Genomic DNA, 27,082 nt, shown 5'->3' on the forward strand with positions numbered 1-27,082 from the left:
ACAGGCAGACAAAAAAGTAATTAAAATTTAATTAATAAACAAGATATTAACACTGTCACAATGAGGCAAAGGCAAGTGAGGATCCAAATGCAGTTCAAACTTTTATTAACCCAAAACAAGCAAACAGACAAGCAGGCAAAACAGGGCAGATCACTGAGCAAAACAGGAACATAGACATTAACCTACAACATACCAACAACGACTAACACCAGGGAAGTGAACAAACAGAGTAGATATACCAAACAGGAACCAATCACAACGCAGAGACAATCAGAGACTAAGACAACACACCTGGGGGGAAGATAGAGTTCAATTTGTGTTCATGGTAACAAATGAGTGGGCAGAGCAAACAATTAACAGCAGGGCAAGACAGCAGACAGAAACAGGGCCAAACACAGACAGACTCATTACAAACACGTGGTACTTCGTCATGAGATAAACAATGCAATGAAAATGTGTGTAACAGTTCTCCATTTCTGATATTTATAAACAGAAGCATATTCTTACAGTACATGTTGTTTTAATTAGATGTCCGAAAGAAATACCCACTTACAATACATAATGCTTTAAATAGACATGAGAAAGCCAGATGTGTCCTACCTGAGCCCAGCTGTGTGTCTATGAAGAGTGAGCAGTCAATGGATTTACCAATAACTTTTCAACAGACAGAGGAAGAACAGTAAGTAACGTCTCTTGGACAATTTTAGGTTCTAAAGCTTTTTAAACTGGACAACAATACAATGTTTATATGAGTACAGACGATTACATTAGAGTATTTGTCTCATTATCTTATTGTTGTCTTTAATTAAAGAGACAAACCTGGCATTTCCAATCCTCCAGTGGGGAAGTTAACTCAAATCCAGGTATGTATTTACAGTATATTTTTACATGTGTGAGAATTTAGGTTCAATTTCCTGCTGTGGTCCAAGCTTGCTCTAACGTGTCTAGATCCTCATACAAGTTTTGGTTTTAGCTCATTTTTATCCTTATATAATGTACAAGTACAATGTGTATATATGTACAAGTGCTGGATTTACCAACATGGCTGCTTCCAAGACTCATGTGGCTTCTCACTGTATAAGAGTTGCTCCTACCAACAGTTGAAGAAATGGAGAGGAAGTTCAACAAGCACCTTAGAAGATGGTTGGGAATACCCTCAAGCTTTACATCCTTGGGGCTTTACATGAGGTCGGGCCAGCTCCAGCTTCCCGTGTCATCAGTGGTAGAGGAGTTTAAAGTCGCCAAATGCAGACTGTGCCTGACATATAGGGACTCTCAAGACCTACTTACCAGGGAAGCAGAAATCGGAACAAGATCAGGCCCCAGATGGGCCGCCAGCACAGCAATTAACCAGGCAGAATGTTCACTTATGACCAAAGATATCATCGGAAACCCTTGTACCGGAAGGCAGGGTCTAGGAACATCACATTTCCAGAAGTGACCCATGATCCAGAAGAGAACCATGATCCAGGACGAAGTTTAAAACCTTGAGGAAGAAACAAGAAGAGCAAAATCCATCGAGCTTGCAACCCAAGGTGCCTGGATGAGGTGGAACATCCCTAAGAAGACAATCACATGGAGTGAAGTGTGGCAGCTGGAGCCCTTCCGTATATCGTTTCTACTCCGAGCAGTGTATGACACCTTACCAACACCAGTCAATTTGCACAGGTGGGGAGGTGGGAGGATCCACTGTGCAGGATATGTGGCGGGAGAGGAAAAATGGCGCACATTCTGTCAGGGTGCAAGACCGCATTGACTCAGGGGAGGTACAGGTGGCAACATGACAAGGTGTTGTCAATGCTTTCAGACATTCTGGAGCAAGAAAGGAGGAAGAAACAACCAGTCAGAGTAAGATCATTGCTGAGCACCATTGCCTTTGTGAAAGAAGGCCTGTCGTCCACAGCCAAGCTAAGCAGAACCTTCTGCAGTTAGCCAAGGGATGGGAAATGGAGGTTGACCTGGGGAGGCAATACTAATTCCACGAGGCAATACTGGTTACAACTCTAAGGCCCGATACCATCATGTGATCATCATGGTGGAGTTGACGGTGCCGTGGGAGGAGAGCTGTGAGGAAGCCGCTGAGAGGAAAAGAGCCAAATACCGGCAACTTGCTGAAGGTTGTTGGGATAAAGGGTGGACATGTTGGCTGATGATGGTGGAAGTAGAATGTCGGGGATTCCCAGCTCAATCTGTGTGGAATCTATTAACAAAGGTTGGACTGAGAGTTCACTTGAGGAAAGCAGCTGTTCGTAAGCTCGGGGAAGCGGCAGAGAGAGCCTCCTTTTGGCTATGGCATAAGAGAGGATATAAGCCAGAAACTTGGAGGAGAGGGGCAGTGACCTGGCGAGTTACCGCTGACCCACCAACTGGAAGGTGTTGTGGTTAAGGGTCGAAACACCCAGTGAAGGTTGGGGACCACCTGACGACCTCACCTCCAGGCTAAGGTTTCATCCATTAGTAATGGATGTATGTTAGCATCGTAGATGTATTATATAACTATCAACTGGATTACTGAAAACTACACCAGGTTACGTACTGTATGTACTCCGGTTGCCTAAGAAGGAAACAAGACGGTCTGTCGCATGCCACACTCCAGGTGACCTTTCTTCAGACAAGTAGATGATGTTGTACTGTGTCACAATTCGTCATGGACCTCCTTTGGGCTTGTCACAGGTTCTTCATTCATGTCTTACATAGAGTAAGATCTTTGTGTCTCTTGTGATGGACAAAATGAACTGGTGTCTGAGACTCTTAGAAAAGGGTTTGTAGGGATCTATCAACCATTTAGAGTTCTATGTTTCAGGGATAAACTTTATTATAGTGTTTGACAAAGATCCTTCAAAAACTCCATCATTCTAAAAGTGTATAAGTATTTTGCTCTAGGTGTCAGAATGTTCTCTCTGAGTTCTCACAAAATATCACATGATATTTACATCTTTATTAATCTGTCACTTTGCATTAATTTATTTGATTCATTTGGATATTTGATTACGTATTTCTCTTTAGGATCCGACCGGAAAATATCCAGGAGGCAATATTAGAGCGATGAGGGAGAAAGAACATAAGAGCAGTAGCAGAGGTGAGGTTCAGAACATTATGCATGGACAAGAAAAACAGAACATTAAACATTTCATATCTGTAATTTTCTGTCAAGTATAAAATATTTTAAATTAATTGAACTCTAAATTTATAATGTAATTTTGTTATCATGTAAAGAAGATTCTGTCAGGACTCAGCCTGGACTTTGGCCTCCACACCTCTGCACACCTGTCCTTCATGTGTCTAATTATTAGTAGTAGTATTTAGCAGCGCCGAATCCTCTGTTGTCTTTGTCTTGTCTAATCGGTTTCCTAGTTTCTGTGTTGTGTATTTCTAATTTATTAAATCCTGTTTTCGTTAAGCTATCCTGCATTTGGGTCCGTTTTTATTCCCGCGCTTGTGACAGATTCACATTTTTTTATCACGTTTTTTTAACATAACGTCTAGATGTTAATGTCTTTAAACAAAAGCCAAATATTGTGTTTTTTCTTTCTGTGTCCTCAGAACTGAATCATGTGTGGAAGAAAAGATTCCAATTGAAAATGCAGAGCAAGTTTCAGATGATTAATGAGGGAATCTCAATGTACGGAAAATTAAGACTTCTAAATGAGATTTACACAGAACTCTACATCAAATCAGATTCTGGGTTTGGACACATCAATAATGAACATGAGATCAGACGTATTGAAAAGGCATGTAGGAGACTGATAACAGAGGAGTCCATCAATTGTAATGACATATTTGAAGCCTTACCTGGAGATGAGAAACCCATCAGAGCTGTGCTAACAGAAGGCATTGCTGGAATTGGGAAAACAGTTTCTGTTCAGAAGTTTGTCCTGGACTGGGCTGAAGGAAAAGCAAATCAGGATTTGGACTTTATTTTTCCATTTAACTTCAGGGAGTTGAATTTTAAGAAACAAGAACATCTCAGTTTGTTGGAGCTTCTCCATTTTTATTTCCCAGAAACCAAAGAACATAAAATAGACTTTCATCGTTACAAAATCTTGTTCATCTTCGATGGACTGGACGAGTCTCGTATTTCTCTGGATTTCATAAGCGGTAAAATGTTGACTGATCCAACAGAATCAGCTTCAATAGACACTCTGTTAACAAACCTTATTAACAGGAATCTGCTTCCATTTGCAGTTCACTGGATAACATCTCGACCAGCAGCATCCAGTCAGATTCCTGCTGTTTATATTGACAGAGTAACAGAGGTACGCGGCTTCAATGACCCTCAGAAAGATGAGTATTTCCTGAAAAGGATCAGAGATAAAATCCTGGCTAATAAAATAATCTCACACCTAAAGTCAACTCGGAGTCTTTATATTATGTGCCACATCCCAGTCTTCTGCTGGATTTCAGCGAATGTTCTTGAGGGAATGTTCGCAGAATGTGGAGAGATCCCAAAGACCCTGCCTCAAATGTTCACACATTTCCTGATCTTACAGATAAAACGATCCGAAAAGTACAAAAAATGTGAAATGAATCCTGAACAGATTGCCAAGATTGTATTTAAACTGGGAAAGCTGGCGTTCCAGCAGCTGGAGAAAGGAAACCTGATCTTCTATGTGGATGACATCATTAAGTGTGGGATTGATGTCCAAGAGGCCACGGTGTACTCAGGGGTTTGCACTCAGATCTTTATTGACAAAGTCACTTCACAGCTGGGGAAAGTGTACAGCTTTGTGCATATGAGTGTTCAGGAGTATCTTGCAGCTATGTATGTATTTCTCTCATGTGTCAATGGAAATCTCTCAAAACAACAAACCCCTGAAATCTTCGGCCTCTCCAGTAAAGGAACACTGATAGACCTTCTAAAGACAGCAGTAGACAAGGCCTTACAGAGTGAGAATGGACACCTGGACCTTTTCCTTCGCTTCCTCATGAGTCTCTCATTGGAGTCCAATTCGATTATCTTCCGGTGCCTACTGACAGACACAGGACGCAGCTCTCTGAGCAAAGATGCTGCTGTCACAAACAAGGAAATAACCACGTACATCAAGGAGAAGATCAGAGAGAATCAAACATATTCACTAAAGAAAACCATCAATCTCTTCCATTGTCTGAATAAACTGAATGCCCAGTCTCTGGTTCAGGCCTTTTTGAGTAAAAAAATAAATAATTGCCTCCAAGGAGTCCAACTTTCTCCAGTTCAGTGATCAGCTCTGGTTTTCTTGCTGCTGACCTCAGAACAGGAGATAGAAGAGTTCAACCTACAGAAGTATGAAGCATCGGATGGATGTCTGATGAACCTGCACCCAGGATGAGGCGAGGAACCTGTCCGAGTTTATGGACCTCTCCATATAGATCGACAATCTGATGCGAACCTGTGCCCGTAACTCAGTGTGTTTCCGCTTTGGCAGTGGAGGCGATAGACGGTCGGCTGCTCGGAAAGGGACGCATCACACGTATCACTGAGGACCTCCAACTACAAGTGGGGCCTCATCATCACAAACTCATCCATTTCCACGTCATCCACTCTCCCCGTCATGCGCTTATTTTAGGACTATAATGGCTCCAGCTTCACAACCCGGTCATTTCCTGGTCTGATCTGCGAATTTCGAGTTGGGGCAAGGCATGCACCCAACACCTCCGGCCAACAGAGAAACCACTCCAACTTAACACCACGACCACCATGTCTCCCACCACCAACATACCCGAACTCCCGACAGAATACCAGGACCTCGCAGAGGCTTTCAGCAAGACCAAAGACACCGCACCAACCCTGCGATTGCGCCAACGAACTCTACACCGCCCAGAGGGACAATTTTCCCTCTGTCACAACCAGAGGTGGTGACCATGAACGAATACATTGAGAAGGAGCTCAAGAAGGATTTCATCCGACCCTCCGTATCCCCAGCATTCTTGGGGTAAAAAAGAATGACGGGGGTCTCCGACCATGCATCGATTACCGAGCACTGAATGACATAACGGTAAAGTTTCGGTATCCTCCCTGCTCATGCCATCAGCCGTGGAACAGCTCCGCCGCACTCAATACTTTACCAAGCTGGATCTGCGCTGTGCATATAACCTCGTCCGCATCAGAGATAGAGGCGAATAGAAGACTGCCTTTTCAACGCAGTCCGGCCACTATGAGTATTTGGTCATGCCGTTCGGCCTTTCTAACAGTCCAGCAGTGTTTCAGTCTTTTATCAATGACATATTCCGCAACATGTTGGACCACTAGTTAGTCACTAGTTAATCATATACATCTATGACGTATTAATCTACTCCGAGACTATAGAGAAGCACATCCAGCATGTGCGAGCAGTGCTGAAATGCCTGATCCAGCATTGACTCTATGCGAAGGCGGAGAAATGCAAGTTCCATAAGACCTCGACGGCCTTCCTAGGCTACGTCATCTCAGTCAAGGGGGTTGTGATGGATGATTCAAAGGTGCAGGCAGTACTGCAGTGGCCACGACCACAAACCATTAAGGAGCTGCAACGCTTTCTGGGGTTCGCCGATTTCTACCGCCGCCTCATACGCATATTCAGCACGATCACAGCGCACCTCACGTCCATGACAAAAAAGGCACCAGCTCGTCTCACATGGTCATAGCGTTCCAACGCCTGAAGGAGAGTTTCCCCTCGGCTCCTATCCTCCACCACCCTGATCTAGACTGACCATTCATATTCGAGGTGGACACCTCCAGCACGGGAATTGGAGCCGTCTTGTCTCAACGCCAGGGCCCGGCCAAGAAGATTTTCCCGTGCACATACTTCTCCCGTAAACTGTCACCGACAGAGCGCAACTAAGACGTGGGGGACCGCGAGCTACTAGCCATGAAGGCAGCGATCGAGGAATGGTGGCACTGGCTGGAGGGCACACGACACCCATTCACTGTCCTAGCCGATCACAGAAACCTCGAGTATCTCTGCGCCACCAAATGCGTGAATCCATGCCAGGCACGGTGGGCCATGTTCTTCACCCGATTTCAGTTCACCGTGACCTATAGACCAGGAACCAAGAATGCCAAAGCTAATGCTCTGTCACGTGTATTCCGGGAGGTCGACCAGGACGCACCTACAGAACCCATCATCCTCGAAACTCACATCCTTGCCCCGATTCAGTGGGACATTATGACGGAGATTTCCCAGGCCAATGTGAGGATGCTGCCGCCCACAGAGGGCCCTCCAAATAAAACCTATGTGCCCGAGAAGCTACACGCAACCCTCCTGGAGCTTCTGCATGCCAGTCCTAGTTCCAGCCATCCCGGCATCTCGGGAATGATTCACCTTGCCCAGAACCAGTTCTGTTGGCCGTCGCTGTCCGCGGATGCACGGGAATTCATCCAGGTGTTCTCCAACACCCTGCGGGCTTACTGCTGCCTCTGCAAATACCACAACGGCCCTGGTCACACATCGCCCTCGACTTTGTCACCGATCTCCCCTGGTTAAACAACTACAAGGTCATTCTCAGCATCATCGACCGATTCTGAAAGGCATGCCGTCTGGTTCCTCTACCGAAACTCCCCACGGCATTTGAAATGGCCGAAGCTTTGTGTAATTACGTGTTTCGTTTTTACGGTCTGCCCGAAGACATCGTTTCGGACCGAGAGCCCCAATTCACGTCGTGAGTCTGGTCGGCTTTCTTCAAGCAGCTGAATGTCAATGTCAGCCTCACCTTGGGGTATCACCCACAGGCCAACAGGCAGACAGAGCACCTAAACCAAGAGCTCATCTGCTTTCTCCACTTGTACTGCAAGAGCAACCAAGCTGAATGGAGCAGATACCTATGTGGGCGGAGTACGCAAAAAACTCCCTCATCAAACCCGCCACCATCCTCACTCCCTTCCAGTGCATTCTGGGCTTTCAGCCTTCCTTGTTCCTGTGGTCCGGCATGCCCTCTGACCTGACGGCCATAGTCGAGTGGTTTCGCCAGAGCAAGGAGATGTGGAGGCGGCACATCGCCAATTACAGAGAGCCACCCGGATACAGAAAGTTCAGGCTGACAAACATCGCAGGGCGCATCCCGACTACCAACCCAGTCAGTGGATTTGGCTTTCTACCCGTGACATCTGTGTCTTATCGCCTGCCGCTACCTCCGACCTACCGCATCTCGCTCACCTTTCACCCTTCGCTGCTGAACCACCAGATCCATTGGGGGTTGGGGGGCTCGGTCACGTTCGGTGCACCTGCCCCGTCTCCCGTACGTCAACATAGAGAAGCATCTCCGGAATACTAGTCACTTCCGGTCTACACCTCCCATCATCCATCACAGAGACTGATTGCTCCGCCACCTGTTACATATCAACCATTTCCTATATATACAAACTTGAACTTGACTCCAGTGCGAAGTCTCGATCTGTCATAGCGAGCAATCTGTCTCTCGTATGTTTCTAGATCCGGTTTCTGATCTAGTTTCTGTATTCTGGTTTTCTGATTGCTGCCTGCCCTGACCTTCTACCTGTCTATCTGTTTTTGATTTCTGCCTGCCCTACATTTTTGTGTTTGCCAGTCCTGACCCTGTCTGTTTGTTTGTGAGATTGTTATTAAAAGCTGCAAATGGATCATCAGCCTTACGACTGCTCATTAAAATAAGGTTAATAATAAACTTGAATAATAAAGTTCCAGCCTGGAGATGCCTGCAGACAAATACTACTAGTGAATATGCAGCTAAAACACACACCACATGCTCTTAACCAGAACATTAAGTATACTATACAATGCTTCTGTATTATTAAGATCAAAAGATCACCTATTCATTGTTTTTTCACCCAATTTTTTATATGTTGTATTAAATGTTTAAAATTACTGTCCAATTATCTTACAGAATCTAAATCTCCAGACCACACCAGGTGTAAGGATGAACCTGATGGAGCTCTTTTGCAGTTTTTTTTTTTTATCTTTATACTTGTTTAAATGAGTTCAGTCGAGGGAATTAGGGAATTAGGTTTTTTACCTAATCAAGAAAACATTAGTGGTGTTTGTTGTTATAAAAAGAAATGTAAAAAAATTACTATTATTTTTTAGACATAGTGGATGACTCTCATTTAACTCTTTACATGTCATTGGGTAAACTACTGTATTTATACCATAGACTATACTGTGGATCTATTGTTTAAGCAGCTGAATTCCACATCGCTCCCTAATAGAAACCTCAGATTACTGTACAGTAATATATTTCTTACCTCTTATGAGATTACATAGGAGACCCCTATATTCCGTACTACTATATGTACACATTTTCGAACATTTCACATATAAAGAAGGACAAAGTAAAATTACTGAAAGCTAATGAACTCCTCACCTAAATAGTAAGAATTTTGAAACATTTCCCATGAGGTGTATCTTTGATTTGTTATATGAATGTCAATATGACCTGTATATATTTAAAGACTCATGTGATCTGAATAAACAGGTTATAACAGATCACAGCCAAACACACAGTATCATTAAAACCAAGAAGACCAAGAAGTGATGACGTCTGGATTTATGGAAGGGAAAATGTATAAATGAACTGTGTATAATATACAAGTCAAATGAAGAAGATTGTATTGTCATTTCAAATTATTCATATCTGACACAGTACAGAGTGAAATGAGATGTTTCTCCAGGACCAGGGAGCTACATACAGTGCTGAAGACTTGTTATGAAATGTTAGGACGTGACCCACTGCTGAGATGCGGAGTAACGACCAAGTGATGGCTTAAATATCACTCTAACAATATAATCTGATTTAATTACAAACATATCGGATAAATGAAGGTATTGTATCAGTAACTTAAAAATAGACCTATTTTTTAAATGTATAAATAAGAACATGAAAGCATGGTTTGTTTGTTTGTTTGTTTGTTGCTTTATGATGTTTATGTGTAGATTAACTATGAATTAGTTTAGATAATAATTCACTGTTTTATCCAGGAGCCAAAGTACAATGCAGATGCTGTCTAAAGGTTTCTGGTTTCAGTCTTAGGTACTCTTTTTGTGTGTCTATGGTGAGGCACATGACAGATACATACATCTCTTCACTTCTCTTTAACAGTCCCATCTGATCAGAAAGTCTTCCTTTGTAATCAGTTTTATTTATTTATTCATCCTTCGTTTTTTTTATTTTTTTATTATTCTCTTTTTTTATTACACTTTAAAGAAAGACAATGAATTTTATTGTAGTCTGTTCAATGGCATTAAGGAACTGATCTATATATACAGTGAATATGAGTGGTTTAATCAGACCAGAACGCGATCAGTGTGTTCTGCTCTTCCGTGTTTTGTTTAAACCGAAAGTAAATCTTGACCGTCGGCGATCAGAAAACTCAGTAAGCACTTCTGGGATTTTCAACAAGTGCGATATTTATTTTATATGTAATATAATGTATATATAAACATATATATTAATTATAACATTTATTTTTCGATTAAGCTTGAACCCGTAAATTATTATTTCGAGTATAAACAATAAATCACTGCATTTCCTGTAGTATTTAAATAACGTCGTCCTAGTGTTTAGTCCGTGTTGACATATTTTATACTCTTTCAGATTGTTTTATAGTGTTTTATATTGTTTTAGATTGTTTAAAACCTTTGGTCATTGCAATAAAATGAGAATTCTATCAGGAACACAGATGAGGTCCTGGTTTAGGCACAAAGGAAATAGTCCTCAGAAACGAGGGTATTTAGCGATTATACGGAAAGAACATGAAAGAACATGAGAAACTCTCGCGTTTGTGATAATTCACACTCTCTTGTGTTTATAATGATTTATAATCTCACCCTTCAGTGTCAGATAAATAAGAATTAATTTTAGTGTAGTCTGTGCAATGTCGTTAACTTTTGTGTCTGGTTCCTCTTAAGGTTTCTTCCTCAAACCATCAAAGGAAGTTTTTCTTTGTCAGGGTCACATCAGACTTGTTCATTCTGGATAAATACAAACACATTTAAATACGAGTCTAATATTAATCTTTAACTTTTTGTCAAGTTGCTTTGAGACAATTTTCATTTAGAAAAGTGCTATAGAAATAAAACGAATTGAATTGAACAACAGTGATTAATAAAAGGTCACTAGGAATGACGGTCATCAGTGATTAGTTGTTCAATTCGGTCTTCATTCTTCTTGATTTGTACCTTATTATTTATTAACTGTGACTGTGTGATTGCAGGTCTGCCTTTATTCTTGAAGAACACAACAAAACACCTGTGAAAATGAGTTCCCCTGATGATGTTATAGATGGGAGGTGAGACATTTAAATAATCACATGGAAGAATGAACATAGAATTGGTAGAATAGCAGCAGGTCTCATGTAAGACATCTGCATTTGTTACTAGATTTACTAGATGGCGCTGCGTCACTGTCACTAGACTGTACACAGGAACTCAGACCTTGATCCTTTTATAAGTACAAGTCGTTGCAGCCAAATGGGAATGATCACATTGAACCAATAATAAAAGCACTAATCAGTGGCATCATTTTCTTTGGTTTCTTTAATGCAGCAGACCTGCTGTGTAATAGCAGTAATGTGTACATTGTGTATTAAATTAGACACCAGAATGGAAGGTCTGCCTCACCTGAACCCAGCGCTGTGTCTATGAGAAGTCAGCAGTCAATGGGAACACCAATACGGTTTCAACAAGCAGAGGAGAAAAGGTACAGTAAATTAAGTAAGATGTCAAATTAGATATGTTTGAAGTAGTTGACTTGGTTTGAATAAATAAAAACCTCCAAACCACAGAAAACATGCTGCATAGGAAAAACTTTATGTGTTATGAATGAACTGGAAGAAAATACTTGTGTGTAATGAGCATATTTAAAAATAAATGTAAAATACTTTTCATTTATTCACATTGGACACATTGGTGTTGTTTTTATTTTACAAAAAATTGTGAATTGTGACTGCTTTGTGTATTTAGTCTTATTGATCAAAAGAGTCCCCTGAACCCAGTGCTGTGTCTATGAAGAGTGAACAATCAATGGGAGCAGGAATAGTGTTTCGGGGAGAGAAAAAAAGTGTTTTAGGGTGTTTTATATCCCAACACCCTAATTAAAAAAAAAAATAGAAAAAAACCTTAGTCCTTAGGAACAGCTTTATGTATTTATATGAATGAACTGCAAGAAAATGCTTGTGTATTTTGAGCATATTTTTTAAACTAAGCGAAAATATTTTTGCTACAGGGCCACAGAGTCCCCTGAACCCAGTGTTGTGTCTATGAAGAGTGAGCAGTCGATGGGAGCACGAATAGTGTTTCAGAGCGAGAAAGAAAGGTACGTTTATATTACAAAAATAATCTGTATTTGGACTATAGGAAAAACTGTTTGGGCTAACACACACACACACACACACACACACACACACACACACACACACACACACACACACACACACACACACACACACACACACACACACACACACACACAGTATTTCACTCAGTTATTTGAATGTAAAACAACATGCATATTCACTATTTATGAATGTGATCTTTGATTGTTCCTCAAAATAATAAATCAGGTTTGTTACTCTACTGTCACTGTATTAAACTATTAACAAAGAGTTTTATTGCTTACTTAACATTAGCATAATGTTGTCTTTATTAAAGAAATAAACGTGGCATATCAGATCCGTTGATGGTGCTCAATGCTGATTCCCTGGACCTGGTATGTACTGTATGTGTGTGTGAGTGAGTTTGGGAGATTAGGTTCTATTGGTCCTAATACATCTAAAGGCGGGTGTTAGTGCTAACTTCTATATGTCTCCTAATGTTTGGTTTGGTGAGATTTTATCATTTTGTCTAAACTTTGGTGTAACTTTTGGGCACTTTTCTTCATTACCACCTAAGAACCTTATCCATATCCTCACTCCTCCTTATCTATCCAAGCTCCTCCATCCTTACATCCCAACTCAGACTCTCAGGTCTGATACAGGTCTATTCACCCTACAATATTTCTCCTTCTTCTAAATAACTGGTACATCATTTGTGGCCAACTTAAAAACTTTGGAAATCAATCCTTCAGAATCTCAATCTCCACTTTTAAATCACAAATTTAAACACATTTATTTATTCAGCACTTTGGCTCTGTCCTAGTTTCTTTGTCCGTTTGTGTACTGTAATGATGTGTCTTTCATATTAGCTGTCTTTACTGTCAAGAGTTACTGGGACAATTCCCTACCAGACCACCAGAGGGAGTACTGGCATGTGTTTTGGTTATAATTTGTTTTTAGGTCATGTGTTTATTGTTTTGTTTCATGCCTTGTCACGTGTTTTTAATTTGTCCTAATGTTGTTGTGTTAGTTTTGTTTTGTGCTAATAAGTTTTATCCTGCAAGCTCTTAGTGGAGTAACAGAACATGACAACAACTCCAGTGATTATTCTTGAGAGACCAAATGTTCTAATATTTTGTTTTCCTGGAGCTTCTAAGGCTTAGAAGCTCCAGGAAAACAAAATAGACTCTAAGCTAATATATTGTCCACAGTCAATGATCCTGGTCTGCAGCTACTGTTTCTGACTTCTTTAGAGCTTTGTCTCATCTTCAAAATCACTACAAAATTGTTTTATTGCATTACTGAACATTGTTACAGGTTTTTGACATGTTATTATTTTACCTATTTTGTTTGAGGTGTATGCAATATTTTATCATACACTATTTATTTTAAGTACCAAAACATTCTCAGTGAATTCTGACAAAACAACAACCCAAAGATTTCCTGATAAGTCTTTATTAATCTGTCATTAATTAACAAATTAATGAATTGTTTAATTTGTTATGTTTCTGTTTGGCCCCAAAGAACAAAGAGCATCAGAGCAGTAATGAAGGTGAGGTAAAGAACATCATTCCGAAGAAATACACAAAACTTCGCATCACCAATGTAGTTTTTTTATTATTATTATTTGAGTCAATTGTAATTTTTTTTATCATGTAAAGAAGATAACATTTTTTTATCAAGCTTTTTTAACTTAATGTCTAGATGGTAATATTTTTAAAGGAAAAGCCAAATATTGTGTTCTTTTTTCTGTGTCCTCAGAACTGAATCATGTGTGGAAGAAAATATTCAAATCAAAAATGCACAACAAATTTCAGATGATTAATGAGGGAATCTCAATGTATGGAAACTTAAGACTTCTAAATGAGATTTACACAGAACTCTACATCACATCAGATTCTGGGTTTGGACACATCAGTAATGAACATGATGTCAGAAGTGTTGAAAAGTCACATAGGAGACTAATAACGCTGGAGTCCATCAATTATAATGACATATTTGAAGCTTTACATGGAGATGAGAAACCGATCAGAGCTGTGCTAACAGAAGGCATTGCTGGAATTGGGAAAACAGTTTCTGTTCAGAAGTTTGTCCTGGACTGGGCTGAAGGAAAAGCAAATCAGGATTTGGACTTTATTTTTCCATTTAACTTCAGGGAGTTGAATTTTAAGAAACAAGAACATCTCAGTTTGTTGGAGCTTCTCCATTTTTATTTCCCAGAAACCAAAGAACATAAATTAGACTTTCATCGTTACAAAATCTTGTTCATCTTCGATGGACTGGATGAGTCTCATATTTCTCTGGATTTCACAAACAGTAAAATGTTGACTGATCCAACAGAATCAGCTAGAATAGAAGCTCTGTTAACAAACCTTATTAACAGGAATCTGCTTCCATCTGCATTTCTCTGGATAACATCTCGACCAGCAGCATCCAGTCAGATTCCTGCTGTTTATATTGACAGAGTAACAGAGGTACAAGGCTTCAATGACCCTCAGAAAGATGAGTATTTCCTGAAAAGGATCACAGATAAAACCCTGGCTAATAAAATAATCTCTCACCTAAAGTCAACTCGGAGTCTTTATATTATGTGCCACATCCCAGTCTTCTGCTGGATTTCAGCGACTGTTCTTGAGGGAATGTTCAGTGAAGCAGAAAGTGGAGAGATCCCAAAGACCCAGACTCAAATGTTCACACATTTCCTAATCTTACAGATAAAACTCGGATCCCAAAAGTACAAAAAATGTGGAAAGAATCCTGGACAGATTGCAGACATTGTATTTAAACTGGGAAAGCTGGCGTTCCAGCAGCTGGAGAAAGGAAACCTGATCTTCTATGTGGACGACATCATTGAGTGTGGGATTGATGTCCAAGAGGCCACGGTGTACTCAGGGGTTTGCACTCAGATCTTTATTGAGGAAGTCACTTCACACCTGGGGAAAGTATACAGCTTTGTGCATATGAGTGTTCAGGAGCATCTTGCAGCTATGTATGTATTTCTCTCATGTGTCAATGGAAATCTCTCAAAACAACAAACCCCTGTAATCCTCGGCCTCTCTAGCAAAGCAACACTGATAGACCTTCTAAAGACAGCAGTAGACAAGGCCTTACAGAGTAAGAATGGATACCTGGACCTTTTCCTTCGCTTCCTCATGGGTCTCTCCCTGGAGTTCAATTTGGTTCTCTTCCAGTGCCTACTGACAGAGACAGGATGCAGCTCTCTGAGCAAAGATGCTGCTGTCATAAACAAGGAAATAACCACGTACATCAAGGAGAAGATTAGAGAGAATCCAGCAGAATGCAAAACCATCAATCTCTTCTATTGTCTGTATGAATTGCATGACCAGTCTCTGGTACAGGAAGTTCAAGGCTTTTTGAAAAAAAGAGAAAATTATCGACTCCGTGGACTCCAACTTTCTCCAGTTCAGTGGTCAGCTCTGGTTTTCTTGTTGCTGACCTCAGAAGAGGACCGAGAAGAGTTCAACCTACAGAAGTATGCAGCATCGGATGAATGTCTGAAGAACATGTACTTACTTATCGTTGCATCCAGAAAATTACTGTAAGTTTTTCCTGCCTGTGATTTTTATTCCTGTATGAATTTGTGTTATGACATCAATAATGGTCATACTACTACTTATATTTATATATAACTTACAGACATTCATGGGGGTCACATGGTTAGTTTAACTTTCTATAATTGTTCTGAACTATTATTAGACTGAGACGTTGTCGGAACTCAGAGCCGGTCTCCAAGCCGACACATCACAGGGTGATCTCTTCTCTTAGGCCTTTAGTTAGATTTCACTGTTAACTCTATAATTACTACAAAAATACTGAGAAAACTCCTCAGACCTGGATGAGAATGAGCAAACTTCTTTATTATGGTCAATCAGCCAACAAATTATAATTTGCCAAATTCAAAGTAACAAATTGCCAAATTCAAAGTATCAAATTGCCAAATTAAAAGTAACAAATTGCCAAATTAAAAGTAACAAATTGCCAAATTCAAAGTAACAAATGAAAACCCCCAAAAAGAGCATGTCATGCAAAATCAATCAAGAAAAACAAGAACTCTCGCGACGTCCTTGCAAAAATAAAAACCACCCACCTTGACCCGCAGACATGGGCACGCGCCCGCGGACACGGGCGCGCGCCCCCACGCACCCAGGCACACACACACCTTCACCCTCGAAGAACCCAAAAAAACCTCAGATATCTTCTCAATATATACCCTGGCGCTCCTAGGAGCCCAGGTGCCATATCACCTTATTTACCGGAATCATCTCCTATGTTTTCTAAACACACTGACCCAATTTCCCCTTATTTCCCATTACCTTTCACCCATATGCCCATTTATGGATTTTCCTTCCCTTATTTCTCATAACCTCAGACTAAACACCTGGGCCTTCTTCAGTCTGCACAACAAGTTTATGAGCACCAAATGCCCATTTATGGATTTTCCTCCCTTTAGTTCTCAGGGCCTAGGTCTGTGGACCACTGTTTTTTTCATTCTACATAACATGTTATTGCTATGGACCAAGGTCTGAGAACCATGGTGTTCTTCATTTTCCATAACAATTTATGAGCTAAGGTCTGGGAACCATGGTCTTTTCCCTTCTACATAAGTTGTTATTACAAATATGCTCAGACTGACTAGGCCTGACAGCCCTGAATCTGGTTGCAATAAACATCTTTGGCCTACAACATCACCTACATATGTCTTATGACAGCAATTGTACTATTTTGCAAGGCCTAATACTTTACTTTGGTTATAGTATTGTAAGGAATAATATTTTAATTATTTCTACTAAGATTTTTTCCAACCTTACACTTGACAATTTTTACTGCTTCCAACTTCCAGCTTTGTGAAGTGACTGTTCACTTGCTGCCTTAATATATTTTACCCCAGAGATGTGCCACATAGTAGTAAAGCTAATAGAATTAGATGTTTCAACCCCTTTAGTATGAAACTCCTGATAGTAGCAGTCGGTAAGGGGTGGTGAAAAAAAGTATGTCATTGTCGTCAGGTGAGCACCCTGCTTTTTCAGCGTTTCGACAATTGAAGCCCACAACGGTTCTAGAAGGCTCAAAGGTGTACCCAGCATCCCAGGTACTCTATGCCTTACCCTCTCTTATCCCACTCTATGCCTTACCCTCTATATCCCTGATGCCTACGCCAGACATATCTACCTTGCTGCCCAGATGGGGTCCTTATGCGTGATCCAGAGCCAGTTACTGCTTTTTTGGCAGCACTTGACATTGACACATTTACATTTAAATTTACTGCATTTACTGCAGATGCCCTTTTCCAGAGCGATTTACATTTATCTAATTTCTACAGCTGAGCAATTTAGGGTTAAGTGCCTTGTACAGGGGTGGCTGCTTGTTGGCCCTAGGATTGAAACTCATGACCTTCCGGTCAAAAGTCCAACAGCTTAACCACTGAGCTATCACTTCCCCCATGACTTAATGGTCTGTTGGAGTTATCACTTCCCCCATGACTGTTGAACAACCCTACTCTCCTATGTTTATCAGCAAACTGGTGGTAGATGTTGCAACAAAATCCCCTGCATCCCACCTCTTCTGGGAAGATTCTGGTCTTCCAGCTGTTTTTAACAGTACCCATCTACCCATGGTACTGTTAATTCCACAACATATGCCAGCTGTGTTGTTGGAGACCACAGGACCATGTCTGGCCGGAGTGTTGTAGCCACTCTTTCTGGGGGAAACATAAGCTTCTTATAAAGGTCCACTTCCAATTCCCAATGCCATGCTGACTGCAGGATGCTTGCATCCTTAGGTGTTGTATTCTTGAGGTTGGGCAGCTGGTACGTAATTTATGAAGTTGACCTGTCCTGCGGATGTTTGTGGGATATTGTTTGTGGTGGTTTGCTTCTGCTCCAGTAATGATGCCAGGTCTTTGAGTACTTGGTTAAGCCACCAAATACAGTGCCCTTGGGTGACAATTGTAGTACACCCTGCTCAAATGTGCCTTAGGATTGCATTTACTTGACACAGGGAACAGGATCTTCTCCATACCGCTCTTTCAGATTTTGGGGGGAGGGTAGCCGGTCTTATGTGGCTCTGATCACAAAACTCAGCTGTGCTCCCTCCATCTGCCAGGGCCTCCCAGTTGGTCCATTTTCCCTGCTTGGCAATTGAGACGGCTTTGGCATGTCACTCTCCCCCTTCTGTCTCCTGACTTATTTTACCACTAGCTGTCTCTTCTGCACTGATGTTGCTTTGTGCCTCAGAGGAGTTTTTGGGATGAGTCCAATCCCTGCCCTCCTGATTTATTTTTTGTGGTTGGCTGGTTGTTGAATTCAGTGTGTGAATCTTGTTGAGCCCCTGCTCTCGCAGACTCTAGGGGTATTCTTCTTTTTTAACTTTCGTAGCCAGATTAGTTACCTCTTGAGCCCTAATAGGGTGACATGTTAATGAACATTATTCAGTAGACCTGCCAAGGGGTTTAATGTTGTGGCTGATCAGTATATATAGAAAGGTTCATAATGATGCATGTTGTGACAGATAACATTAAGCATAAATTAACATAATTAGCATAGAAAATTGCTTTAAATTGCATTTTTATTAATTTTTTTATTACTTTAAATTAATGCTCATATTTATTTTATTACAGGCTGTGTGACTGTAACCTTACAGAGGAAAGTTGTAAAAGTCTGGCCAAAGCTCTCAGATCAGAATGTTCCTGTGTGAGAGAACTGGACCTGAGTGATAATAAACTGTATGATTCAGGAGTCAAACTGCTTGCTGTTGGGCTAAAGAATCCACAGTGTAAATTAGAGATCCTACGGTAAGAGCACTATTTTCTTCTTCTGTAAATCAAGTCAAGAAATAAATTATCTAAATATAGGAGTGGAAAAAGGTGTAAAAAAAAAAAAAGCTGATAAGGTGCTACTCTAGGAAATGTACTGAATTTATGTATGCATTGAATGGATGAGGTTTTCTGAACAGATCACATGTGCCCCTTATCCACCGAGGCAGTTTGAGTGCAGGTTTGGAGCCTAATTTAGAACCAGTTCCTTCTTTTTCGACAGCCATAGCACCGGCTCTGAACCAGGAAAAGTGGTTCTTATGTAGCACCAAAACGTTGCTGGTCTAGACTTAAGAACCGCTTGTGTCCGGGGCTGTGGGCGGGGCTACTGTTAGCGCATTTGATAATGTACCTTAAATATACTAATGTTTAATACACTATTACTTAACTGCAATATGATCAATTATTAGCACACATGATAGTAGGTAGTTACATGCTAAATATTTTCTGTATTAATGATAAAATAATAACACGTTGGATTCGCCGCGTTTGGATGCCAATGTAGGTTCACAAAGCCATGAGCATTAACAGTAAAGCAACATCCGCCATTGTTGATGTGTTTGTGTTTGTCACTGCTGCGCTAACATTGCTTGGGAAATGTGACACATAAACAGTGACGTCACACTCGGCTCTGTGACGGCTCTCTAGCCGATGGAAAGGCAAACCGGTTCTTAAAAGGTTCGCCACTTAACCAACTTTGAACCACCACCAGCACTAGCTCTGAACCAGCAACCGGTTCTTTTTGGTGGAAAAGGGGCATTATTCCTTTTTTCTGTTTCAGACTTGGTGACTGTGGTCTCACTGAGGAAAGCTGTGCAGTTATTGCTTCAGTTCTTTCCTCTACGTCATCACGTCTAACAGAGTTGCGTCTCAGCCGCAATAAACTGGGGGATTCAGGAGTAAATCAGCTCTCAGAGGCTCTGCAGAGCCCCAACTGTAAACTAAAGACACTGAGGTGAGAAAGCTCTGTTAGCTTTAAACAAACCAAGACCCAGTAGTATAATAGCAAAACCCTCTTTTATGTTGTTTTTTCTTTTCTTTATAGGATGAATTCCTGCAGCATTACAGAGGAAGGATTTACTGCTTTGATTTCAGCATTGAGGTTGAACCCTTCTCATCTGAGGATGCTGGATGTGGGTAGAAATAAAGCAGGACAGACAGGCCTTGACTTGCTCTCTGAGTTCTTAAAGGAAGAAAGCTGTAAACTGGAGAAATTAAAGTAATGTCAGCACAAACGTATTACTTTTGGTGTGTGTTCTGAGTGACCAACACCAACAGATGTTTTGTTTATTTTCCCCACAGGTTATTTGACTGTGGCATTACACTGGAAGGTGGGACTCATCTGATTTCAGCTCTGATATCAAACCCTTCTCACCTAAAAGAACTGGATCTGGGCTGGAATAAAATAGGAGACCTAGGAATGAAATTAATCTCTGATCTCCTAAAGATTGAACTCTGTAACCTTGAGATATTAAAGTGAGTTTTATTTGTGTTTTACATTGGTGTGGAAAGTTATTAAGAATTTTTAAAAAATTCTTCCACAGTGTTTTAGACCTAAATACTACAACAAACACATGACTTTATTAACTTGGACTTTTTCTTCTACAGGTTACATGACTGTAACATTACAATGGACGGCTGTGTCGCTCTTGCTGCAGCTCTGAGCTCAAAATCACCCCTGAGAGAGCTCGATCTGAGCTGTAATGATTTAGGAGACCAGGGAGTTAAACTGCTAACTGATATAAAGGAGAATGAAAAGTACACACTGGAGAAGTTGGAGTGAGTTACTGACATTAACAGCTACAAAATATTTCCTAAACAACATATAACTGATTCATGATAATAAGCATCACTGTGGTGTGATGTGGAAACAACTTTAATGTTGTGACCCTGTAGGCTCGTGCCACTGTGTTCCTAGTTGATTAAGTCCTAAAACAATCCAACACACAAGTCATGTCTTCATGAGTGGTGGTTGGGGTGGCATGGAGAAGGAATGATATAAGGGTTTAGGTTCTATGTGGTTAAACGTGAACAGTGAATTGACGAATCAGTTCAATTCATTGGGGTGACACTATCTGCTGATGGGCATTGAATGGCCCGTCATCACATGTAACAGAGCAAGCATATTAATACTTTTACAGCAGCTATTATAGAAAATTAATCAACACCTTCTGACTGATCACAATCTGGAATATAGCAGTGCTGAGTTAATAAATGATTATAGTTCGTATGGATGTCTAATAATTATCTCTATTTATCTTACAGGCTCTGAGATCTTGTGACCTGACCTGGTTTAAGTCTTGTGGAGACAACAGCTAACACATACTCACACTTTCTTAAACATCCATCATCATTCCTGACACAATTGCTTTCTAGACTCAGATGAGTAATAGATGAGTATTATGGCTAAGTTTTCCACCTTTGTAGCTAATCAAGCAAACTTAGGTGTTTAAGTGGTGTTTGTTGTTAGCTTCCAGGTCAACAGAATGCCTTCAGAATCATAAAGAAGCTCAGAAATATAGTAAATATAGTACAGCTGGAAACCAAACTGCTGATTGTGCTGTTGGTTGTAGGAGATTTGTGTGATTACCACTAGTTTTAGCTTCACTAATGGATTTGGATGGAAATAAATTAATGGAAAATGTAATTAGTGTGGTATGATTGATGTTGATTGTTAGTGTGACAAAGCTCTTACAGAAAAAACTCACATGTGAAATAATGTTTTTTCACAAATTTCATGTTGTTTTAAATGTGAGCAGATTAGAGCTAGCTGCAGGTGGAAGTAGGGTACGTCTGACACCCAATGTCAAAAACCTCAAGTATGGAAAACTAGCGGTTGTGCAGAAGCCTCCAGCTGGTCAAGCAGAAGCTTGTCCCAAAAGTCTGCTGATTTGCTGAAGTCCCTGTTTGAACAGAGGTCCTTTGTTGTTCAAAAACATCCAGGTGGACAAGGATCTATAGTGGGATAAATGTCCCTGCTTGCTAAAGTCCTATGCTGGGCCTCTGGATGACTAGTTGTTTTGGGATGAAGTCCATGATTAGGCAAATGCTTGAGGTTGGGCAGATGCCTGACGGGGGGCTGAAGTCCAGGGTTGGACAGAAGCTCTTGGTTGGTAGAATGCTCAAACTGCTAATTGATAGCAGAGGCATGGGCAGAAGTCTGAGTTCCTCATTGGTCAGTTGGCTGAAGATGTGCAGAAACCTGAGTTTTACCTATTGCCTGCTAAAGCCCTACCAGACTGGGGTAAAACCTGAGGTCGATGCTCCTTGGTCGGATTCCTGAGGTTGGGCTAAAGCCATAAAAAAGCATATGCTTGGGCAGAAAACTGTCTGAGAAGAAACTAGTTAAAGCCCTGCTTTGGGTGAAGCCAGAGATTTTGGCAGATCCTAATAAAGAAAAATTCATTGATTAAATTTTATTTGTATAGCACTCATAACAATGGAGATTGTCACAAAGCAGCTATACAGAAATACTGTTATACTATTGTTTTTATTGTTTTTTGAAAACATACATGATATATATGAAAACACACTAGTTCACATGTTAAACTAAAAACAAGTTTATGTAAATAGTTTTTGTGGGTGTTAGATTGAGTTTTGTGTGATGGAAGAGTCCATGTGAGCAGACAGAAAGTACAGATTGTACATACTGTAGGTACTGATATGTTGACCAAAGCTCAAACAGAAGGCTTATGGAAATGAAATATGTAGTTTGTAGAAGTGAAGATGTACTTTGTGTTCTGTAAATTCATGTCTGTACAAATAACCAACTTTGATGTTATCACTTTAACTGTATTTTACTCAAAGTTCCTGTGCTACTATAACATTGCTTATTTATACACAATGGGCCCTTTTTTAGAGCGCCGACACAGTAAAATGATTTGCAGAAAGTTTAAAGCCAGTTACAGGAGATCTGTGCAACGATTATATCAGTTGTTTATGTCAAATTCATTCTCATTAACATTTATATCTCATTCTATCCAAACTCATCCCTTATCACTTGTGGTGATATTTCAAGCTGTTTCTTTCTGATAATTCTTTCTGTTAAACTGTTCAACTCATTTTTGTTGTTGTGGAAGTGAAGTTACTCTGGATGTGTGAAAGGGCCCAGTGTTTCTGTTTTACACTCTTTACCAACTGTTTAACATCTGTGTGGTCTCTCATCTGTGACAGGGTTGTTTTTGTGATAATAAATAAAATCTAAAGCACAAGAACCTTTGCTATTTTTTATATATCGTATTTACACAAGACGAATGAATGAATGAATGAATGAATGATTTGTTCAGTATATGCTTTAGTAGATAAATATTATTAGTGCATTGAGGTGCTGTTTAATAAAGTGCACATGATCTACTCACACATGAGAGATGAAGGTCATGGAGAAACATGACTGGTTTTAGTACTGCAGTTTATCTAAAGTACAATATAATAATAAAATCTAAAATATTTTAAAATAAGTTTACATTAATAATAAGTTTACTTATTTGAGAGGAAGATTCGTAAATAAAGACAAAGATCATGGAAGTTCTTTTGGTTCTTCTGACAATTTTATCTCCAAACTTTCTTCAGGGTATCGACTGATGTGCAGTATGTTAAGTAAAGTGTGAGTTTAGATAAAGTTGATTTAAAATATGCTCTGAATTTTAATATAGTCTTCTTTGTTCCTGTGTGTGTGTGTGTGTGTGTGTGTGTGTGTGTGTGTGTGTGTGTGTGTGTGTGTGTGTGTGTGTGTGTGTGAGTCATTATTATTGAGTTCCCACCTTATTTGCATACTTGTGTGGTTTCCTTCATCAACCACGTACTACTATATCACCATTATATATATACTATATCATACATTTTAAACAAGATTAAAGGTTTATTGTTTAGAGCCTAGAAGGAGTTCTGAGTTCTGGATCATTAACGACCCCTAAAAGTCTTACATGGTGAAATTAAATAGAGCACATACATAAAGATCGAGAATGATGGAAGACCATGTGACGTTCTCTCTCTCTCTCTCTGTGTGTGTGTGTGTGTGTGTGTGTGTGTGTGTGTGTGTGTGTGTGTGTGTGTGTGTGTGTGTGTGTGTGTGTGTGTGTGTGTGGACTCGTGGTTTTTTGGGGACTTCCGCAAAAACGAAACAGAAATAACGGAACTTCGGTGAACGATTACACCACAACAAGGTAAGGAGCTCAAATTTCTACATCCTACAATATGCAAATGAACATTTGTGACTTATCTCCGTTATATCTCTATTTCACACACACACACACACACACACACACGCAGAGAGAGAGAGAGAGAGAGAGAGAGAGAGAGACTCCACGGAAAATGGAGTCTGTTGTGAATAATGCGTAGTGAATGGTGAGTTGAATAGTGAGCTGATTCGTGTTTAAACGTTTTATACGTTAGTGAATAAATGATAGTTATAAAGTTATAGTAATACTCCGTCTATAACTACCTGATTAAATTTGTGTCTCGTTTTTGTTTACTTCATGCTTTCTTTTTGTGTTACTGTGCCTTTAAGATTACGTGTTTATTACGTCCCGTGTTCTGTGTGTTTAGTGTTAAAACCACGAACGAGGCTAGCGTAAAAAGCCCCCTAAAAAGGAGATCAGCTCCCTAAAACTTGGAGTAAGTAATGTTCTTATTCTAAAATTTCTGCTCGTCTTTTACAAGGTTAAATAATGTCCAAAACATACTCCGTAGTTTGTGGTTTAAAATGTATGTGTTAAGGATGAAAATGAAAACATACCCCTTAACAAATGGTGTCACCCTCTTGTGTTCTTCTACTTCTCCTCTGCACCTGCAGCTCAGCACGAAAGCGTACATCCAGCGTGAAACACACGCACAACCCGTTTTGTAGTGTTGTGAATCAACTAAGTTGCCCCAAAGCTGTGTCTCACACTGCTTTCCTTGTACCATATCGGTGAGTATTGGAGTCAGTATCCTGCATCACCATGGTACACCTATAATAAGTGTTTATTTTCGGACTATTTTAGTCCACCGGGACGCCTCCGCTGTAGAGCTCACAGGACAAGGGTGATTCGTCCATAGTCATAAACGGAGAGAAGTAGCGCCGGTTACAATGTTCTTCCGCAAGACGCAAGCAGTTCTGTCTGTTTATTAACCGCTAGGAGCGTGAAACGAAACTGCGTACCTGTGTAGTGCGTAGTTGTGTCTCTGTTGGTAAAGTTTATTTATATCTTTACTTTCGAAGTATTTTCAAGACCTCTGTAAATAATCTGGATATTTTGGACTTTTTGGTTTTACCTTATTCCTTTTTTTTTTTTGCTCTTGATGTGAAGCTTGTTTTATTATTATTTATTGATGACTTATTTTGGTTTATGAAAGTTCAGACATGCGTGCAACCAGATATATTAGAGATGGCCATTTGTAAATAATTTACAGAAGATGAATTACATTTTGTTGTCCAAGTACCTGTTACTTTGTTCAGTGACAATAAAGTTGAATCTAATCTAAACAATCTGATGACTGTTGATACAAAAGGAGGCACATGGAGTTAACGGTCCGGAAAACCAGCTGAGTGAAGAAGGTTGTGTGTTTGTTACAGGGGGCTGTGTGTGTGTCTGTGTGTGTGTTTGTTGGATAAATTAGTTGTATAATTTTAAAATATACTTCTCTAATTTTATTGTTAATGCAACATTTATTATTGTCCAAACCAATTTCCAATTAATATTCTTAAAGAGTCTGTCCCAGTATTTGCAATATTGCTGGGCAGTGAAGTAACTCCCTAAAAAGTTTATTATTACATTTATTGTCTTTAATATTAATACCATTAAAAAATTATTTATTTTCTTATTTCTATTTTTTAATCAAATTAAATCAAATTTGTCACATACACATACATACAGTGAAATGCTTTTTGCATATGTTTGGTATATAAGCATAAATGGAATGCAATTTAGGATAAAAACAAATTAGGAGCACCGAGTCAAGTTGACCTTGACTGTTTTGACTGCTTATAAATAATGAAGTATATATGATTGCCTTTTTTTCACCTTTTTTTTGTCTTTGTTTCCAACATATTAACATATTTTTTTCAAAAATGTTTGTAATATTTGGTATAATGAACCTCATTAATATGCAAAAATGCCTCATTTTCTAGTAAAACTTCACTATAGAGGCACAAAAGTTGATGCACAATTACAGGATGGTATATTTCAAAGCCAGGGGATTCTTTTGAAACTATTTTGACCAATTTTAATGTCAGCAAATAATAAAACCTGTTTTTTTCCAGGCCAAATTGACTTGAATGCTTATAAATAAAAAATCTACAATTATCACCATTGTGTGTGATCAGCCTTACATTTTGCAATTGTAATGTCTATTTTGCCCACCAGATGTCATCTGATCACATTACTTTTATATTATACACACACACACACACACACACACACACACACACACACACACACACACACACAGAGAAGAGAAGAGAAGATATTGCCCCCAGCTGGACAAATGCATATAACAAGTGTGAAATATTTTTTGGCGGCCCAATGAAATGCAATGCTTGTGTGTGTGTGTGTGTGTGTAAAGCTTGTTGGTAGACAAGATTTTACCCCCAGCTGGACAAATGCATATAACAAGTGTGAAATCTTTACAAATGAGCAGGTTTTTTTTTTTTGTGTGTGTGTGTGTGCGTGTGTGTAGCATCATTTCGGTAGATCATATTTTGCCCTCTGCTAGGCAAAGGCACACTCACCGTGTTTTGGGTGCGTGTGTTAGTGGACATTTTATGTGTGCATTTTTTGTGTCTGTATGTATGTTCATTGCGCTGAAAAGGGCAAAAGTGTGACCAATTGCCCGACTAAATGTGGCCGGGTCAAGTTGGCCCTGGATGATTTGAGGAGGAAAGTATTGATTTTACGAACACATAAGTTCAACGAAAATAGACAAAATTAATTTTACTTGCAAAGTTCATAATTTGAAACAATCCTGGAAAATTTCAGGCAAAAATGTGGAAGGAAACCCAAGTTATGACACACTAAACTTTCCAGCCGGGT

The 27,082-nt window shown here is 39.9% G+C and overlaps 2 protein-coding genes and 1 long non-coding RNA gene across 8 annotated transcripts in view; 2 read left to right on the forward strand and 1 right to left on the reverse strand.

Annotated features, from left to right (window-relative positions):
- Window positions 1-570: 570 nt before the first annotated feature.
- The window catches only part of LOC113658585 (NLR family CARD domain-containing protein 3-like), a 46,455-nt gene continuing 19,943 nt past the window's right edge, over window positions 571-27,082 (forward strand). For 2 of the 5 annotated variants that reach the window (XM_027171105.2, XM_047822163.1), the window contains exon 1: window positions 24,865-24,981. Coding sequence is in view for 2 of the 5 variants with exons in the window: in XM_047822165.1 (XP_047678121.1) it covers window positions 621-679; window positions 812-863; window positions 3,007-3,079 (184 nt within the window). In the remaining 3 variants the exon portion in view is untranslated. Of the gene's footprint in view, window positions 680-811; window positions 864-3,006; window positions 3,080-24,223; window positions 24,236-24,864; window positions 24,982-27,082 lie in introns of those variants that run through there. The other 3 variants (XM_047822165.1, XM_047822164.1, XM_027171106.2) reach the window with 3 other exon arrangements.
- On the forward strand, window positions 10,187-26,359 carry LOC113658580 (NACHT, LRR and PYD domains-containing protein 3-like). Of its 2 annotated transcripts, none has more exons than XM_047822159.1 (16): window positions 10,187-10,329; window positions 11,144-11,218; window positions 11,524-11,628; window positions 12,154-12,243; window positions 12,579-12,636; window positions 13,766-13,793; window positions 14,003-15,800; window positions 18,879-19,052; window positions 19,855-20,028; window positions 20,119-20,292; window positions 20,376-20,549; window positions 20,682-20,852; window positions 21,339-24,235; window positions 24,342-24,416; window positions 24,618-24,686; window positions 24,865-26,359. In XM_047822159.1, exons 1-13 carry the CDS (start codon window positions 10,202-10,204, stop codon window positions 21,343-21,345), a joined length of 3,156 nt encoding a protein of 1,051 aa, XP_047678115.1. In that variant the 5' UTR covers window positions 10,187-10,201; the 3' UTR covers window positions 21,346-24,235; window positions 24,342-24,416; window positions 24,618-24,686; window positions 24,865-26,359. The 2 variants fall into 2 exon arrangements, with proteins under 2 accessions (XP_047678115.1, XP_047678116.1); XM_047822160.1 differs by having other exon boundaries at window positions 10,216-10,303.
- Window positions 20,537-24,943, reverse strand: LOC125146181. The gene is made up of 2 exons (XR_007144664.1): window positions 24,808-24,943; window positions 20,537-22,460 (listed from the first exon to the last, which is right to left on the reverse strand). It is a non-coding gene; the product is annotated as an uncharacterized LOC125146181 (long non-coding RNA).

Source organism: Tachysurus fulvidraco, chromosome 13 (assembly GCF_022655615.1).
Source record: "Tachysurus fulvidraco isolate hzauxx_2018 chromosome 13, HZAU_PFXX_2.0, whole genome shotgun sequence".
In the NCBI taxonomy this organism is placed as follows: domain Eukaryota; kingdom Metazoa; phylum Chordata; class Actinopteri; order Siluriformes; family Bagridae; genus Tachysurus; species Tachysurus fulvidraco.

What these genes read in the sequence shown, in the direction of transcription:
- LOC113658580 (XM_047822159.1), top strand. Translation starts at nt 10,202, where the DNA reads ATGAGTGGTTTAATCAGACCAGAACGCGATCAGTGTGTTCTGCTCTTC. An exon ending in CAACAAGCAGAGGAGAAAAG is followed by an intron (nt 11,629 to 12,153) that starts GTACAGTAAATT and finishes TTTTTGCTACAG; the next exon opens with GGCCACAGAGTCCCCTGAAC. An exon ending in TGTAAATTAGAGATCCTACG is followed by an intron (nt 19,053 to 19,854) that starts GTAAGAGCACTA and finishes TTTCTGTTTCAG; the next exon opens with ACTTGGTGACTGTGGTCTCA.